This window comes from Somniosus microcephalus, chromosome 5 (assembly GCF_052327205.1).
Source record: "Somniosus microcephalus isolate GS21.2 chromosome 5, FLI_Smic_1.0, whole genome shotgun sequence".
Taxonomy (NCBI): domain Eukaryota; kingdom Metazoa; phylum Chordata; class Chondrichthyes; order Squaliformes; family Somniosidae; genus Somniosus; species Somniosus microcephalus.
The window spans coordinates 83,731,635-83,750,531 of record NC_140991.1 but is presented as its reverse complement, the minus strand read 5'-3'; the positions used below and the strand labels follow the sequence as shown (position 1 = coordinate 83,750,531).

At 43.0% G+C, this 18,897-nt stretch overlaps 1 protein-coding gene across 1 annotated transcript in view; it reads left to right on the top strand.

Moving 5' to 3' along the window:
• mindy3 (MINDY lysine 48 deubiquitinase 3) overlaps positions 1-18,897 on the top strand; it is a 135,973-nt gene that overhangs the window by 108,763 nt on the left and 8,313 nt on the right. Inside the window, exon 13 of the mRNA XM_085987921.1 lies at positions 7,033-7,120. Coding sequence (XP_085844047.1) covers positions 7,033-7,120 — 88 coding nt within the window. The remainder of the gene's footprint in view (positions 1-7,032; positions 7,121-18,897) is intronic.

The window sequence follows — 18,897 nt, the reverse complement described above, 5'->3', positions numbered from 1 at the left end:
GCTAATGTTGAAACATACGGAGATTTTGAGCTCCGTATCTGGCAACAAACCCTGTTGCTTAGCAACAGCTTCTAAACAGTCGGCCGTACCTTGCAAGCGTCTCTGTAGCTTAGCAACAGCTTCAGTGAGACCTTGCAGAGCTTGACTGTTGAGAAAAAAGCAACGAAAAGAAAAAAGGAAAAAAAACCTAACGAAACGGCTCCTGATTTTTGCCGGTGGCTCGAGCTTGCCGGACATTTAGCCTCTGGATAACACACAGTTTCCTGTCTTAAGAGTGGTTAAATAGCACTTGCATTTTTGTGTCAACAAACACTGAAATGTGCAAAGTGTTTTTTACTTCGGTGTATTTCCTTTGATAGCTTGGTTTCGTTCTGAATGTCATTCAGATCAATGTTCCCTTTTAAGCTGCGCAGCTGTACAGCTGTCTTGAGCAGCCGTATCACCGCCTATAAATGGCCGCGGGGCCCAAAACAAATTTAGAGGGAACATTGATTCACATTCTTTTCTGCTTCACCTTTCTGAGCATCGCATACACTTCGATTTTGTTTGTGTGTTAACTCATCAGCTGAAATGTTTTTTTGTTTTTCGTCAGATGAAAAGTACATGGAAGGAGACAGGAAATCAGTGAGTGAGAATAGAAGTAAAACAGGGACTAAGGGATAAAAATAAAGCTGTTACGTTAGATATAAAACAGCAACATACATGCCCAACCGTAAGCTTTTCAGCATTCCACAAGAAAAATCAGCTGTTATCACTGGAATTGGAAATTTGAAAGGAGGGACTATAGTCTGTCAGAGCCAGTTAGATTGGAGGACGGGGCTGGAATCAAACAGCTCTTACTTTTGCATGTTTGTGGTGCACAAACTTGAGGCAGAAATATTTAAGACGCAGTAATGGTTTCTCTGAAACAGTCACAAAGTATGTTTAGTAAATGTTTGTCTCAAAGAATTTATATATAGTCTACTCTTAATTTGAAGTTGCTTAATTCAGATTACCAATTAATTAGAATTAAAATAAAAACCTTGTGCCGTTTTATTAAAATTGCTTAATTCCAGCTAGTGAATAATTTCCGAGCAAAGAGATTATTTAGAATTAACAGGAAGAGACTATGTAACGGACAAGCTGCCAAAATGCAGCATATAAAAACTTTTACTATTCCTGAAATTAATTTTCTGGAGTATGCCCAGCTGTTAGTTCATGTGAAGGTTTATTTTCTTCAATACTGATTAAAGCTGTGTTTTTAAGATAAGGTGGATGTTCCCTGCTGTGCATGCATTAACTGATTTTATTTGGTACTGCATATCACTGTACTTATGGAATCACTGGAGCTTGGAATTAAGATAGGGAATGGGCTTCGAGTGATAATGCATTTTACTTAATTTAAGATGACGCTGAGACTTGCACTGAGTTAAGGTAGGCTTCAAAACTTATTTAGAAATGCTCCAAATCCAGTGTCAAAAATCAAGATATCTAAAAAAGGGCAGTCTCGTAGCAAGTAAATCTCATGTCTTCAGAACTCACATCCACTTCAGTAGTTTATAAATCACAGCTGTTACTAACTATGCTTTTGTGTATTGCAATAAAAGTGATGGAATGCTGGAAATTCATATCCAACTGCACTCTCAATCTAACTTCTTGTCCTCACATATTACAGGCCAATATTTCAGAGTTGTTGGCTTTTTTGGGTTCTGTATCAGTTTTTTTGAAGCTGTTGGTCAGTTTTTGCCAATTTTATAAGTTGAAATATGTAATTCTGGATACTATTTTACGTCTGAGATATCTAACCTTGGAGGGAATTCAAATAAGGGCAACTAATTTGATGAATGGGTTTGGATGCCTGAGCATGAGGAACAACGATGGTCCTGAAATTGCTGTGTGTATGACGGCGTCCTCCGAGTACGCCGTCGTATTCCCTTTGAAATCCACCGCAAGTTTGGAATTTCCGCTTGCGCATGCGTGAAATCTGGAACTTGCATCCTGTCAATGCCAGTTAATGCATTACCAAATAAAATCAGACTGCATTTTCAGGGCCATTAAGTACTAGGAATGTTTATATTGGAAAAAAGGTGGATTAGAGGTCATTTTACTGAGATGCTTAAGATTCTAAGAGGACTAGTTATACTGGATCCCAGAAAAAAATATTCAACATTAATGCAAGCTCTAGGACAAGGGGACATGAATTCAAGCTTAGATGAGAGAAAGTGAATGCATAGTTAAGCTACAACTTCTTTGCACAGAGGGTAATGAACATTAGGAATAGTTTACGTGGAGGTTATAATAAATTTCAAGAGGTTGATGGATAAATATTCAGCAGACGAGGCTATTGAAGGGTATAAAAGATAAAGTGGGGTATCAAATCTGTGGCCTTTGGGACTGACGGATGGAAATAACCTTTTCTAGTCCTTTACAGACCTATGTTGCTAAGGACATTGGGGCATATTTGGGTGGCGGGTTAATTAAGTATGCCTAATATATTCTGGGTAACCATGGTTTCCTGAAGCTTCCTTGATTGCCTTAGGGAGTTGGGGTGGAACTTCCCAGAGGTTTTTCCTGAAATTGGCCTCTGGTCTTTTTCTCTGCTTTTTTTGCCTCTTCCATAAGTTAGAATTACTGGTAATTAGGGAGAGTGCACAAGGTTTTACCAACTAACTTCTAGGATGAGCATTGATTGTTTTTTATTGCCCTTTTGTTCACATATTTGTGTGTTCTTTTCAAAGAGGATGCATTGTTCCTTATATTGTTTGGAAAACTTCTGTGTGCTTACACTTTGAAGAATTCCACAATTTTCACACAACTTATTCAAAATTTTCCCTGAAGCAGAGATAAAAAATTATCAAGGATAAGCACTGCCACAATATACCAGTGGGATGTAAACATCAACAAATAACCCAGCGGTGTACCCCCTTAGCATTGATTTCAAAGTAACGTTGCCAATCACGTGCTGCTAACCATGACCCCAATGGGTTAAAGTTGAAGATTTTCCCATGAGCATGTAGTATAACTGACTGGCTTGGAAAATGACCAGTGATGTCTTAAAGCAATAACCATTTACCAAGTAAGTGTTGGGCAACACCCAGGTAAACTATATTGACAGAATGCTACTATAAAACATGCACAACTGTGAATTTATTTTCAATGTATTCTAAAATGAGTAAAATTAAATTTCCAGCTTTATTTGACCAAATTGTGGTTGCCAACCTTCTCTCTCATAATGCCACCCAAGCTCATAAAGCCTGGCCAATGTACTCAATGCATATCTGTAAGCTTTCAGTGTCTGGAATGTTATGTGAACCTGTTCTGTTAATGTGTGTTGAGATTCAAAAAAATGTTTTTTAAACCTACACATGGATTTTATATTGAAATTTTCATGGTCAAAATCAACTTCTGTCTTCTTCGTCGTCTTTTCTTACTGTGGAATTTTAAGGAAATATACATTGTGCCTGTGAACCTGTAATTGCTTGTTACTGTGATCCTAATATTGTTAGCTCATTTAACCATCTTAATCACTATGAACAGCTTAACAAGGTATTTTCTAATTCAAAAACTTGCCTGTAATGTACCTAGCCTTTCTGTATCAAAATTCAGATCCTGTTAGAAGGAAAGCACATTCAACACATCTCTTTAATCAGAGGATGTTTTCTCTCCTACACAATGCAGTACAATTTTTAAGTGCTGACAAATGGAATCTCTGGATTCTGCTTTGTCTTTACTTTCATAAGAAGTTAAACACAAATGACCTGATGTGAGTTTTTCTCCCAAAAAAGGCAATGCAAAGCAAATAGTTTTGAATAGTACCAGATTGTGCTGGCAAAAAAGCCAACTGCAGTTTAATTCTGGCACCACTGCTATGGAGAGAGGGATGAGGAGCAAGGGTGACGATTTGAACAGTATAATATGTTATAGTTGGGGCCAAGTGACCTTTATGATACTTCAACTCTGTTATACAAATGAAGCTATGTGTTTATTTATTTGAAAATGACTATTCTTGTAGATCCTGAGGTATCAATCGATATTCAGATTTTCCTTACCTAGTTTATTACCACTTTATTTATATCAGTCAGAACTGGTGATTTATTTTCAGTGGATTATTTCCAAACCCTGCACCACTACCAAAGGTTGATATGCCACAGTAGTTTAATTTTGATTGCTGATTGAAATTTTTCCTCCCACAATAAAATTAAGATCAATTGGAAAGGTCTCCTGTCAATCATATTTTCTTCTGTGCTCCCTTTTTTATTCCATTCTGTGTCCCTTGCTCTCTGATCTAGATTCTAGAACGGTCCCAGTAGATTGGAAGAGAGTCTAGAACTAGGGGGCATAGTCTCAGGATAAGGGGTCGGCCATTTAAGACTGAGATGAGGAGGAATTTCTTCACTGAGGGTTGTGAATCATTGGAATTCTCTACCCCAAAGGGTTGTGGATGCTGAGTCTTTGAGTATATTCAAGGCTGAGACAGATAGATTTTTGGACTCCAGGGGAATCAAAGGATATGGGGATCAGGTGGGAAAGTGAAGTTGAGGTCGATGACCAGCCATGATCTTATTGAATTGCGGAGCAGGCTCGAGGGGCCGTATGGCCCATTCCTGCTCCTAATTCTTATGTTCTTATCTACCATCACTTCCTTTCACAGGATGGGCGAAACTTTCGACTTTGGCAGAGGCAAATTTTTACAGCACATTTTTATTCCACAGTATGCATCCCTAGTTTCCCACTTAACCTCCTTCTCACCTCTATTTCCATCATTAACTTTCTGCAGCTGCATCTTGTGTGCATTGACATCACTCTCTGTTCAGTCCAATTTCTGACCTGCCTGCAGCACTAAGACCATTCTGGTCAAAGTCATCAGCGACATCCTTTGCACTAAAACCTACGACCAGGATGTAATATCTCTCCTTGTCTTCCTTGACCGTTCTGTTGTGTTCGATATGGTTGACTATTCCATCTTCCTCCACAGCCTCTTTGTGGTCAACCCCCTTCATTTGGCTCCACTCCTACTGCCCCAACATAGCCAGCACATCGCCTGCAATGTCTTTGTAATTCTTCCCCACACAGTCACCTTGGAAGTGCTCCAAGGTTCCATCCTTCACCCCTCCGATTTCTTTGTGCTACTCTTAGCCACAGTATCTTTCCATTTACACTTGTGTGCTAGCAACACCTAGCTCTACGTCTTTATTATCACCTTCAATTCCACAAACATCTGTGCTGTCTGACTGCTTATCTGAGAAGTTGGGGATGAGCCTTAACTTTTCCAATTTAATATTGGCATGACCGAATTCATCCTGTTCATCTCCTATCAAAAACTCCGCACTCTTGCCCCTCAAAGCTGCTTGTTCAGGCTCTGCCCAATAGTAGCCAATCTTGGTTTCCTGTTTGATCCTGAACTAGGCTTTAAACTCTCTTGTATCCATCAAGACTACCTGTTCTAACCTCTGCAACTTCACTTCATGTTGCCCTTATTTCATTCCGATCACTGCTTTAAAAAAAAACCCTTATCCGAGCCTTCATCACCTCCATACCTGACTTCTCCAATGTTTCCTTGCTAACCTCCTGAGCTCCACCCATCATAAGCTCCCAACTTGTCCAAAACTCTGCTGGCGGCATCCTATCCTGCACTCACCCATCATCCCTGTGCTTGCCCCTTCCCCAAACACATTTGGCTGGATTTTCATTGAGGAGTTGGGTAGGAGACGGGACTACAACTTTCGGGGTTGTAGTCCCGTCTCCATCGAGTTCTAGCCAACCCACGTGATTTAGACTTGATTGACCTTGTTGAGCCCGCCCAGCGGGCTCAGCAGGCCAATTAAGGGCCACCCGGCAACAGGTGACGCCACAGATTGAAATTTCATCTGTCAAGACCTTTTGACAGATGAAATATCAGCGTTTGACAGCTCTTTGAAGCTGTCAAACACTGACAATCTGTACTCCAGGTTAATTCCTTCCTCTCGGGATGATTTAGAGATCTCCCTGGAACAAAAAGCAGAGGCTGCAGATTTTGACAGCTGGCGGCCATTCTGCTTTCTGTGCCGGTGAGATGAGGGACTCCTGAGACCTGAAGGAAGGAAGGCTGCAAAGGTAAGTAAAACTTATTTAAACACTTTACACACACCAAACACACTTACCTCTGCACTCATGCACCCATAACTCACCTGAACACCAGACATTTTGACCCCTCCAAGCTCTTCATCCCGATGGCCCGCCTTGCTAACTTGGTGTGGTTTGAAGCCGTCAGGAATCCCACATTTCAACAATGAAAATAGGGATTAGGCTAAAAACTGCCTGTTAACTACCTGTTAACAGGCAGTTAATTGGCACGAATCCCCTTCCCACCTCGGAGGCGGGTCCCAGTGCGGGGCAGGTACCCGCCTCTTTTGAAACTGGCATGGAGGCGGGATGGGGTCGGGACCCCCGATTTCGGGATTTTAAACCTCCACACTCCTCCAATCCCGACTCCACGGCCCAATCAAAATCCAGCCCATTGAATTCAAAGATCTTGTCTTCATTTACAGATTCCTCCAGGATTTTGCGAACCCTACCTCTGCAGTTTCCTTCAGCACCATATCCTGGGTTATGTGCTCCACTCCTCTGAATTTCTACTTCCTCCATTCCACTATGAGTAGGGGAGCCTTCAACCATCTTGGCCTTGCACTCTGAAACACTCTCGTAAACCTCTTCACATTGCTACATCTCTCCCCACCTTCAAAAGTCTCCTACATCTTCAACCACGCCATCAGACACTCCCCGAATTTTTCCCCTAGTTCTCCATTTCTCCTCTGTGGAATGCCTTGAGATATATACTGCTTTAAAGATGCTGTATAAATGCAAGTTATTATTGGCATCATAAAAAAGATCTGCAAAAGCACATAATTGATGTATTGCATAAAGATGTGTGACATGTACAGCATCACTTGGTTTATTTTCTGTAAACCACAAAATGCCATAGTATATTTTGTGTAATCTAGAACTGAAAACTGTTTATCATCTGAATACATTGTTTGATGTGGCTATTTCACTATAATGTTTTCTCTGTTTCAGTGTAAACATTATGAAAAGCAAATTAGACCCTGAAGGACTAGGAATCATCTTACTGGGAACGTTTCTACAAGAATTTTTTCCTGAGCAGGTAAAGCATCTAATTTCATAGGCTAACAAAATAATGCTTGTGCAGGATTTAAGAAACACATATGAGGGTGCTTCAGGATGTTGTATTGCAGAGCTCTAACTCTTAGCTGTGCCACCAAGAGCGATACTGAAAGGAGGCTGGAAGCTTCAATATGGAAGAGAAAGAAAACACACGGGAAAGCAGTTATCATACTTTAGCATTCAGTTAAAGACACTATGGGGTAATTTTCTCTCGCTCATCCATTACGGGGAGAGAAGTGTGAGCAGCGCCTTCCCAAATTTCCAATATGCGCTGCAGGCGGAGAGACTTATTGGTATATTAAAGAAGTTACTGAGATTGTTGTAAGGAAATAACACGATCAGGGGGTTCTAATAACGTTGTAATCCTCTAGAAACTAAATTTGAGCAGAAGTAATCTGAGCACAGAGACTATGTTATGTCTTGTAATACTGTACATTGCTTCACATGCTAAAGTTTGAGGATTGGAACTTATTTTAAAGGAATACCTTCATTAAGTATTTAGTATGATTGGAAAAAGTTTTCTCCTCCTCTTCTCGGGCAGTCTTTTTCCCCCCTTCCTCTTGTCGGTCCCTTCATCCCATGCAGCATTCCTTGGCCAAAACAGCATGAAGTGACCTATTTCCTGACTTGTCAGTATTGCTCTGAAGTTGGCCGATGGAAAGTGCACAAGAGGAACTTCTCAACTAAGCAGTTTACATATAATGTGGACATCATCTTTTCCATTTCTATTTGTTTAGTGCCTTTCAGGTTCACAATTTTGCTGTGTGGTTTTGTATCTTCCACTGCTGAGTTTAACATATCTGGTCATTTCCTTTGGTTACAACTGAGTTTTGCTGACAGAATGAGTGCATAAGACAAGGGGGAACAAATTCCATGGCTCCACCGTACTAGCAGAGGTGCAGTGGAGTGGAACTTCCACCCACTTTGACCTTCTGATGATCCCAACCCAAATCCCTGGATGGAATTATTTAAGTAATCGGGGTGGGCACTCATGCCCCTAGCAGCAGCAGAGAAGTGCCTGACCCACAGTGGCAGTAGAACAGGGAGCGAGATTGGACTGAAGGAGGACGCCGCACCTCAGGAAGGATATATTGGTCTTGGAGGGGGTGCAGCGCAGACTCAACAGCATGATATTGGGGCTAAAAGGGTTAAAATATGAGGCAGATTGCATAGACTAGGCTTGTATTTCTTTGAGTGTAGAAGATTAAGGGGTGATCTAATTGAGGTGTTTAAGATGATTAAAAGATTTGATAGTGTAGTTAGAGAGAAACTGTTTCCCCTGGTGGGAGAGTCCAGTTCAAGGGGGTGATTTCAGAAAACATTTCTTCACACACAGTGTAGTGGAAATTCTATCCCCCAAAAAGCAGTTGAGGCTAGCTCAATTAAAAATTTCAAAACTGAGATTGATAGATTTTTGTCGGCCAAGGGTATTAAGGGTTACGGAACCAAGGCAGGTAGATGGAGTTAAGATACAGATCAGTCGTGATCTAATTGAATGGCGGAGCAGGCTCGATGGGCTGAATGGCCTACTCATGTTCCTAAAAAGGTAAGAGGAATCATCCTGTGGGAAACTCGAACACATTCTGGGAGGAGAACTTTTGATGCTATTTTCCTTATTCTTGCCTGTTGCTACTAAAGTATCCTTTATCTTAGAACAAATAAACCCAAAGCATTTGATTCTAAGAACAGGAAAATATTTATAAAACTCATTGGCAAGCAAGTCTCCCAGACACAGATTCAGAATCAATCGATTCTGCTGCGGGCAGTCAACCCAACTCTATAGTATCAGTTATGTAAAAAAATCAAGACTTCAACAATTTGAAACAACAATTGGTCTAAACAGGAGTGTCTAAATTACAGTTGAGGGCCACGTTGAATTTTATGGGTTTGGAGATTTTGAAAGATACATTCATAGTGCTGCTACCTCATTGGTGGATAAACCCTAAATCGTTACACCGAGATATGTTCATATTGGCAGCCAGGCATGGCGTTAGGGCCGTGCAATTGCACGAGCTCCCAAAGCCAGTAATTGGTCCCGAGCAGATCCTGTACAGCGTGCTCAATTCAGAGAAACAGCCACACACACAGATTGCCGCGCACGGACAGTCATGTCTGCATGTGCCGCGCCAGTTCTCAATCACAGCATGTGCCATGGCAGCGGGCTCTGATATTCTCCACCCTGGCATTACCCACCGCACTAACCTGATGGCTGAATTGCTTAGCATTGTTGCCATTGGATGGTGGGGCCATTCCTGCAAAGGTGGAATTTCGGAGCCAACACGCAAGTCAATCAGTGCGTGCCCGCTATCAGGTTAGTTTAACTAGGCATCATAGGCTTGTGTTGGGGACACGAGTATCTTAAAGGTACGGAAACAAATGCTACGGTAGGATGGAAAGTTGTAATTATAACATAATTCCTGATCGGTGTAAATAGTTCACCCAAGACGAGAGCTATGCGAGTGAACATCAGTGTGTGAAGAGATAGGTGGGTTCCTACTACTAAAATGTAGGGGTTCCAAACTAAACCTTTTAATGGGGCCCTCGCAAGACAAGCACCGCCCCTGTTAGCAACTTGAGATTCACGCAAATTAACGGGAGCACTGAATTCAATTTAATACATGCCCATGAGGTTCCATGATACACAGCTAAACAGCCCACAAGGACAGAAAGCTTAGATGCTCTTGGTGGAAAAAGTCTGTTTGATTTAAATAGCAGTGGATTACTAAGCAACCTATTTCACAAATGCCCCCTTTAAAGGGAAGTACTGCCAATATTTTGAGAAAAATAGATAACCACATAGTTATTCATCTCAAACAAGAACAAGTGGTTAATTCTGCTTAAATCTATGGAATCGCATTGTTCTGGCTTGACGATTCCTCTTCTGATACAGGAATACCCTGTATGCCTTGGCACTGATCCTTTCCTAGGCTTGCCCCATAATGAACAATTGTTGGTGAGTTAATTCTCTTTTTCACCACCCTGACCCCCCCCCCCCCCCCCAAACCCAAAAAAGAAACACTCTTGTTCATTCTGCAATATTGTGCCCGAGATTGGCTTCGTAAAGCCAGTTTGCTGACTTTGACTGAAGGAAACTTCCTTGGGTTCTACATTTAGATGTTTTTGTCTCTTTGAATTTGCAAGCTTCAGCATTTGCACTTTCTGTATTGTAGCAACTGCTAATTGAGACACCTGACACAAAAGTGAGCAATAAATGTCGCGCTGATGGTAAACATTAAGCAAGAATCAAGATTTTTCCCCTTTTGGAAAATATCTACTGAGGGACAATTTTTATTTTGGTTAATTCCAAGCTTTTTTAAAATCTGTGTTTTGTACTGTGCGGGAAAACGGATACCTTTTGAACCAACACTGTATGTGGTATGATTTAACCTCAGTAGAAGTTCACATTCGGAAACTGAATTTGGGTGGCCAGCAAAAGAAATCTGCAACCTTTGTAAATTCATAACTTAAAACAATAAATAAAGAAGGTCCAATTTAAAGTCTCATGGGGAAATGAAGTTATTTGTTTGTTGACATAAACATAGCCGTATTCACAAGCGTCACTTGGTGATCGTCTCAATATTTTTTAATTAATTTCCCATTTGATTTAATTTCAAACTCAGGTTCATAGATAGCTACACTCCAGATATTTTTCCATCTGCTGCCATGGCTAAAAATAGCTTTATCCTTTTGTGCATTGAGCGCACTCTCTAATTTGCTCAAGATGGGGCTTAAACTAACCTAACCAGTCTCCTGCACTCATCAAAAGAATCACACAAGATCACCGTCTCCTTCTCCCCCTCCCTCCTCAGAATGTTGACCACATATTTCTATAGGCTGTTCTGCAAATCCCAGCACTTTTCTTACCTTCTTTCACTGGAGAGTGACAGAAAGAAGAAAGAAAGACTTGCATTTATATAGCGCCTTTCATGACCACCGGATGTCCCAAAGCACTTTACAGCCAATGAAATACTTTTGAAGTATAGGCACTGTTGTAATGTATGAAATTAAGTGAGAATGCCGTGATAAAGTAATCAAATCTCAGTCAGGCCGGCTGTGAAGAAAGAGAAAAAAGAATTGTAGGAAGAGGATGAGAGAGAAGAGAATATATCCATGTCACTTGGTGCCCCTGTAGCCCATGTGACTGATGCAGCTTGTCATTTTTAACCACATTTATGGTTTCAGCACAAGGCAGCCCCTCGGGTGTACAGCTTACAACTAAAAATCACATGCCTAGGAAGTGTTTAATGTTAGCTCTAGTTTAAGGGCATTAAACTTCTCTCAGGATTATAATTGCGATTCTCACATTGACTTGCAGGAATGGTCACTTGGTGACTTTGCAGAGAATATCATGTTATTGGATGCAAATTTGATTATTCACCAATGTCCTTGTAAAGTATTTTTTGTTATGGTTTGGGACATCCATTGCCATTCTTTACTAGCCTAATTTCTGTTATACATAAAATTTAGTTGGATTTTTTGTATGTGCTTTGTGGAGCCATGGAATGGTAAGTTGTGGGTTTCCCCACGTGGTGATTTATTGATCTCCGCTGTGATGGCAGGATGAGCACTCAGTGGAAAGGAACCTCTCTGTTTTGCGGAAACTTGTGAGCCAGTGAGGTTACCACTGTACGATTCCTAGTGGGCAGCAAACCAGAATTGGCAGAGAGCTGGGAGTAGGTTGCCTGCCCTCTCAATTTATGGCACAGGGTGGCATTGAAAGGGAGGAGGGAAAATAAACAGTTCCTTTTTATTATTAAACATGTTAGCAGTTACCTAAGGTAACAATAAAAGGGGATTTATATTGTATGGTTGCAAAATACATCTAGCGCACAGTTGTTCAGGTTACACTGGGGGACAAGGTGTTTTTTTCCCAGTGACTATAAAATAGATGTAATACCCACTGGAAATGTTATGTACGCTAAGTATGGTTATCAATCTTTAACTTAGACACTATTATCATTGTTATAAATCCCTGGGTTAAAGTTGCCCATGTGAAGGTACGGCAAGAACTTTTATGGACACAATGTGACTAAGAGCATACTTTCCATAATTCTGCACCAGTATCAACTGTTGCAGACAGTGAGGCTGCGCAGTCTCCAGGCAGAAACCCCAGGAGGAAGGGGTGGAGTCGGGTTTTTCGAGCGGGAAAAGAGAGCGACTGGAAGAGAAGAGGGCAGGAGCTCTGAAAAGAGGGCTCAGGAGGCAAATGGCTGCCGCATCCCGTCCCGGGCTTCCAAACTCGGCCGCCGCCCTTCGTATTAGTAGCTCTGCATCCAGAACTCAAAGTGGGATTCAGTGATCGTGAAGAGAATTCAACGAAGGGGTTCGGAGTCGTAAGTCTTGCAGACATTATACATACCATGAGCTCCAACTTAAGCGCGCCAACGAAAGAGTGCACTCGAATTTGGACACAGGGACAGATTCTCCTTTGAATCCATATAAATGGAGAATGTATGTTTATTATGTCTAGATTCATTCTAATGTATGCAAATGTCTAATTTAGGTCATTGACCCGTAATCTTCTTATACTGTCTGACGTTAAAACTATAAAGTAAGATCATTAGAATTAAGCCATTGTAGTAGTGATCTCACTGGACTATAGAATACTGTCTACAACAGAGACCACATCTCATATATCTAGAGAACTGTGAAGGGGTTACATTTTGGGGGCTCGTCTGGGATTGTGGTCTATTTATGTCAGTAAACTAACGGTATTGAATGCTCATTGCTAAGAGAGTGGTTTGTGGTTTCTACTGGGCTGTTTGAGCATAAAAGATGGATGTTATTGAGGTTGAAGCTTGGTGCAAACGGAAGCAGATAGCTACTACCCATGCCATTGTGCTGAATGGTGTTGCTAACGATGACCCTGATGATGTCTTGCTAAGGGCTCTGAATTGTGTCAAAGCCTTTGGAAAGGTTAGGATAGTTGAGCGCTGCTTGGATACAGCTACCAAGAAGCAGTTTGTGTTGATCCAGACATCAGAGAACCTGAGAGGTCATGGTTTACCTGAGGCAGTTGGGCTTTCTGAAGAGGCTGGTCCCTGGCCAGTTCAGTTTGTCCCTATTATTACTAAGGAAGAAGAAGGGTTTCAGACCAAGTTGTTGTCATTCTTGAGACAAGAAGGAAAGACTGTTGCTGATGTCAAAGGTCTGATAGGTCCTTCGGCCCTGGATATGAACACTCAGTTGGTCAGTGCCATTAGTTCTCTGGTGGATAAATGCACCAATCTGCCCTTCGAGGCTCAGGGATACCGTAAGCTCCGTATGTTCTCAGGAGTGAGACCAACTCCCAGTGGGGAAGAGGAGTACGACGCCTGGGCTGAGCAGACCCTGCCTCTGCTAGAGGAATGGCAGTGCAGTGACAATGTGAAGAGGCAGAGAATAGTAGAAAGCCTTAAGGGTCCTGCTGCTGACATTGTAAGATTCTTAAAGGCGCAGAACACCTCTGCTACTTCCTTTGACTACATGCAGGCTCTAGAAACTACCTTTGGAACTACTGAAACCATTTCAGATTTGATGGTCAGATTCAGAAGCACATTCCAGTGTGAGGGAGAGAAGCTGTCCAGTTATCTGCTGAGAATAGACAAACTGCTGCATTGTATGTTACGGAAAAGAGGGATTGAGTTGCCTGAAATGAATCGGTTCCGCATTGAACAGGTTGTGCGAGGTGCATTGCTCGAAGACGTGACTGCTCTTCGCATACGCATGACCCATAAGTTGCGAGATCCACCTACCTTCACTGAGCTGCTAAGGGAAGTCAGAGAGGAGGAGGAGGATATGCTTCAGGCCCGGAATGTAGCAAAGAGTGCTGTGATGTCCAAGCTTGTGACTCCTGTTACAGTTCCTACTCCTAAGGGTGATGTCAACCCTGAGATGGAACAGCTGAAGAAGGAAATAAATGTCATGAGAGCCGAGATGGCATATTTTCGGTCTAAGCCCAACACAGAAAGGGATGATGCACGGGTGCAAAAGGTTAAACACCCTGCGAAGTCTAACAGCAAAATGAATGATTCCCCTAAGGATATCCCCATGAAGGAGATAGACCTGGAGTCTTTTGTTATAATTGTGGAAAGGATGGACATTTCAAGCGAGAATGTAGAGGTGAGGAAAATCTAAAAAAAAGTAAATGACCGTCTCATAAAACTTACCAAGAAGTCAGGAAACTACAAAGGGGCACAGTAACGGAACGGCCTGCTGTCCCTGTAGTTAAGACACGTTCCGCTAAGTGCAATAATAGACGAGGGGATATGAAAGACATCATACCTGAAGGTTTAGTAGGGCCGAGTTCTGCTGTATCAATACAGATTGAAGGCATTTATACTAAAGCTATCCTCGACACGGGTTCTCAGGTTACCATACTGTACAGATCCTTCTATGACCGATACTTGACGCATTTGCCGTTAACCCCAATCAGTCTTCTGCAGATCTGGGGCCTTAGTCCTGCTGATTACCCATATGATGGCTATTTGTCGCTGAGGTTGGAGTTCTTGGAAGCTGATGTAGGGACCACTGAGACCATTGATGCACTTGTGTTGGTTTGCCCTGACCCCATGGTGAAAGGTGAGGTTTCCATACTGGTTGGCAGTAATACACCCATAGTGAGACGACTCCTGACAAGCTGCAAAGAGCAGGGAGGTGAAAACTTCTTGAGCACCAGACACATTCACCCTGTTTTCAAAAAGGCTTTTGAGAAACTGCCTGAACTTTCTTCCGACGTAGATGATAGCAACAGAGGAACTGTGTGGTACGTTCGAGCCAAACCTATCACCCTGCGTCCTGGAGGAGTGGCTAGAATCCCTGGGATACCAAAATTCCCTGGAACGCCAGGTACTGAAGCCATTCTGATAGTCACCTGATGATCCCGCAGAAGAGTCACGGTTTCCAAATGAGCTTCTGGTGAGACCAGAGTTGCAGACCCCGACAGCTGTGATGTCAAGGAGAGTTACAGTGACCGTGAGGAATATGTCAGGCAAAGGAATCACATTGAGGAAAGGAATGCCGATTGCGCATCTGTTTCCTGTAAATGTGCTGTCATCACATGTGAAGGAAGAGTCCAAAGTTAACTCAACCGGAGATCTGACGCCCTCCTCCTTCAACTTTGGAGATTCATTCGTTCCTAAAGAATGGAAGGACCGATTAGTGAGGAAGATGATGGAGAGGAGTTTTCTCTACTCATGAGTTTGATGTTGGTTGTAGTAAGAGTACTCGCCATTCTATCAGAATTACCGAGGATAAACCCTTTCGGGAGAGGTCTCGACGGCTGGCACCAGCTGACATCGAAGCAGTGAGACAGCACCTGTCGCAGTTAAAAGAAGCTGAGATCATTACCGAGTCCAGGAGTCCTTATGCATCTCCTATAGTGGTGGTGAGGAAAAAGAACGGAAAGATTCGGATGTGTGTGGACTTTAGGACGCTTAACAGACGTACTATTCCCGACCAATACACCGTTTCGAGAATTGAGGATGCACTGGCTTGTCTTAATGGAAGCAAGTGGTTCAGTGTGTTGGATCTCAGAAGTGGATACAGGTAGACTATCCTTTATCCGAAAACCTCGGGACCAGCTGTGTTTCGGTTTTCGGAAAATTTCAGATTTCGGAAGGTGAGCGACAACACTTCGGTTTTCAGAGTAATTCGGTTTGCGGGAGTGCGGATAAAGGATACACTATCCCTTATCCGAAAGGGTGGGGGTCGGGGTCGTGCGCACGACTTACGCTGAGCGATTTCGGTTTTCAGAAGTCATGCTTTGCGCCACTTTCGGCTTTCAGAGGTTTTCTGGTTTCGGATGTGCGTATAAAGGCTGGTACACTACATCTTATCCGAAATGGGGCGGGTCGGGGTCGTGCGCACGACTTACGCTGAGCGATTTCGGTTTTCAGAAGTGCGGAAAAATGCTACACTATCCCTTATCCGGCTAGGCCTGTAAGTCGTGCGCCACTCTGGTCATGTCGTGCGCACGACTTACGCTGACCGAAAAAACCTTCGGTTTTTAGAGGGTTTCGGTTTTCGGAAGTTCGGATAAAGGGTAGTCTACCTGTACTACCAAATACCGATGAGTGAATCGGACAAAGAAAAGACAGCCTTTATATGTCCAGTTGGGTTCTACCAATTTGAAAGGATGCCACAGGGAGTTTCAGGCGCTCCAGCAACTTTTCAAAGGATAATGGAACAAACAGTTGGGGACATGAACTTGCTCGAAGTATTGGTGTACTTGGATGATATCATTGTGTTTGGGGCAACCCTTGAAGAACACGAAGCTCGGTTGCTGAAAGTGCTTGGTCGCCTGGAGGATGAAGGTCTCGAGCTATCATTGGACAAGTGTCAGTTTTGCCAAGCATCCGTGTCCTATGTGGGGCATATTGTATCACAGGATGGAGTAGCCACAGATCCATCCAAGATCGAAGCTGTTACCACATGGCCCAAACCGAACACAGTGACTGCCTTGCGGTCATTTCTTGGGTTCTGCGGATATTACAGGCGCTTTGTGCAGGATTACTCCAAAGTGGCCCATCCTCTGAATCAGCTGCTGGCTGGTTACCTCCCACCAGCCGAGAGGAAGAAAAAGGCTAAAAGTAAAGAGAACAAGGACTACTTCAAACCCTCTGAGCCTTTTGGTGTTAGATGGGATGAGAAATGCGAAGAGGCCTTCCACACCTTAAAGCAAAGTCTTACTCAAGCCCCCGTGTTGGCTTTTGCAAACCCACAGCTGCCATAAGTGCTACACGTGGATGCCAGTCAAGAAGGGTTGGGTGGTGTGTTGTATCAGGACCAAGGAGCAGGGCTGAGACCCGTAGCGTTCATCAGTCGCAGTCTTACGCCATCAGAGCGTAACTACCCAGCTCATAAGCTAGAATTCTTGGCGTTGAAGTGGGGGGTGGTGGATAAGCTGCAGGATTATCTGTATGGAGCGAAGTTTGAAGTGAGGACAGACAATAATCCATTAACCTATGTGTTGACTTCGGCAAAACTTGATGCCACCGGCCACCGCTGGCTTGCGGCACTATCTGCTTACGACTTTAGTCTCGGGTACAGACCTGGGAACCAGAACATTGACGCAGATGCTCTGTCTCGTCGCCAACACTACCAGAAACCAGAGTGGAAAGATGTTGCTTCAGCAGATGTGAAAGTAATGTGTCAGATGTCCGTGGTATCTGGACCAAAGAATTCATTTCATGCCCGAGAGATTGACCACTTGGGAGCGTCAATGCATGCTGTTCCCCAGGCATTTTGCAACCTTTCCAGTTTGGATGTACAAAACTTACCCATGTTGTGTTCATCTGAAATATCCAAAGCACAACAGGAGGATCCCTGTATTCATGAGGTGTTTTCAGCTCTCCGTCTGGGTGATATTACACAGATCGACAAATCAAAACATCCTGACTATCGTCTGCTCCTAAGAGAATGGGACCACTTGGAAATTAAAGAGGGAGTGTTGTGTAGAATCACTCACCCACCCACTAAACCATGTCATTCACAGTTGGTCCTGCCTGAAAAGTACAGGGAAATAGTGATGAAGTCTTTGCATGATGACGCAGGTCATCTGGGAGTAGATAAGACCTATGGGTTGGTCAAGGACAGATTCTATTGGCCGCGTATGAAGTCTGCGGTTGAGGAGTTCTGCAAGTCCTGTGCACGTTGTGTCCAGAGAAAGACTTTACCTAAAAGAGTTGCTCCTCTGTTTCACATGCAAAGTGATGGACCTCTAGACCTTGTCTGTATGGACATGCAAAGTGATGGACCTCTAGACCTTGTCTGTATGGATTTTCTGTCCATCGAACCCGATTCCAGCAATACCGCAAATGTCTTGGTCATTACAGATCATTATACTCGCTACGCCCAAGCTTTTCCCACAAAGGATCAGAAAGCATCCACCGTTGCCAAAGTGTTGTGGGAGAAATACTTCATCCACTATGGACTGCCAAAGCGAATACACAGTGATCAAGGTAGAGACTTTGAAAGTAGACTTATACATGAGTTGTTGTCCATGCTCGGGATTGAGAAGTCAAGAACAACTCCATACCATCCTCGGGGAGATCCTCAACCTGAGCGGTTTAACCGTACTTTGTTAGACATGTTTGGAACGCTGGATTCAAAGCGAAAGAACAAGTGGAGTCGACACATTGGACATCTTGTTCATTCTTATAATTGTACCCGAAATGACGCTACTGGTTTTTCACCGTACTACCTCATGTTTGGACGTGAAGCGAGGATGCCGGTGGATTTGTGTTTCGGAGTATCCAGTGATGGCACATCACAGAGAACTTACCTCAAGTATGTATCTGACATGAGAAAGGAATTGCAAGCTGCTTATGAACTTGCTGAGTCGGTTTCTGCCAAACAGAATAAAGGAAATAAGCAGAGGTATGACCAGAAGATCCGGTTTTCCCAACTCATGCCTGGTGACCGAGTTCTCATACGGAACCTAGGACTTCAAGGGAAACATAAGTTAGCAGACCGCTGGGCTTCTACACCTTACATTGTTGAAAGTCAAATGTCACAACTACCTGTGTTTCGGCTAAAACCTGCAGGTGGGAATGGACCCATAAAAATACTGCACCGAAATCATATCCTGCCATTGGGACAGCAAGTGCGTCTGGATCCGCCAGCGGATAATGAGCCGACACCTAGTAGGAGAACCCTGCAGAGAAGAAGGAGGAAAAAAACGAGAAACCAGGAAAACTTTGTTCCAGAAGACAGAAAACCCATGACACAGTGTGTGGATCATGAGGAACCTGATGAGTCGGAAGATGAAGAATGGGA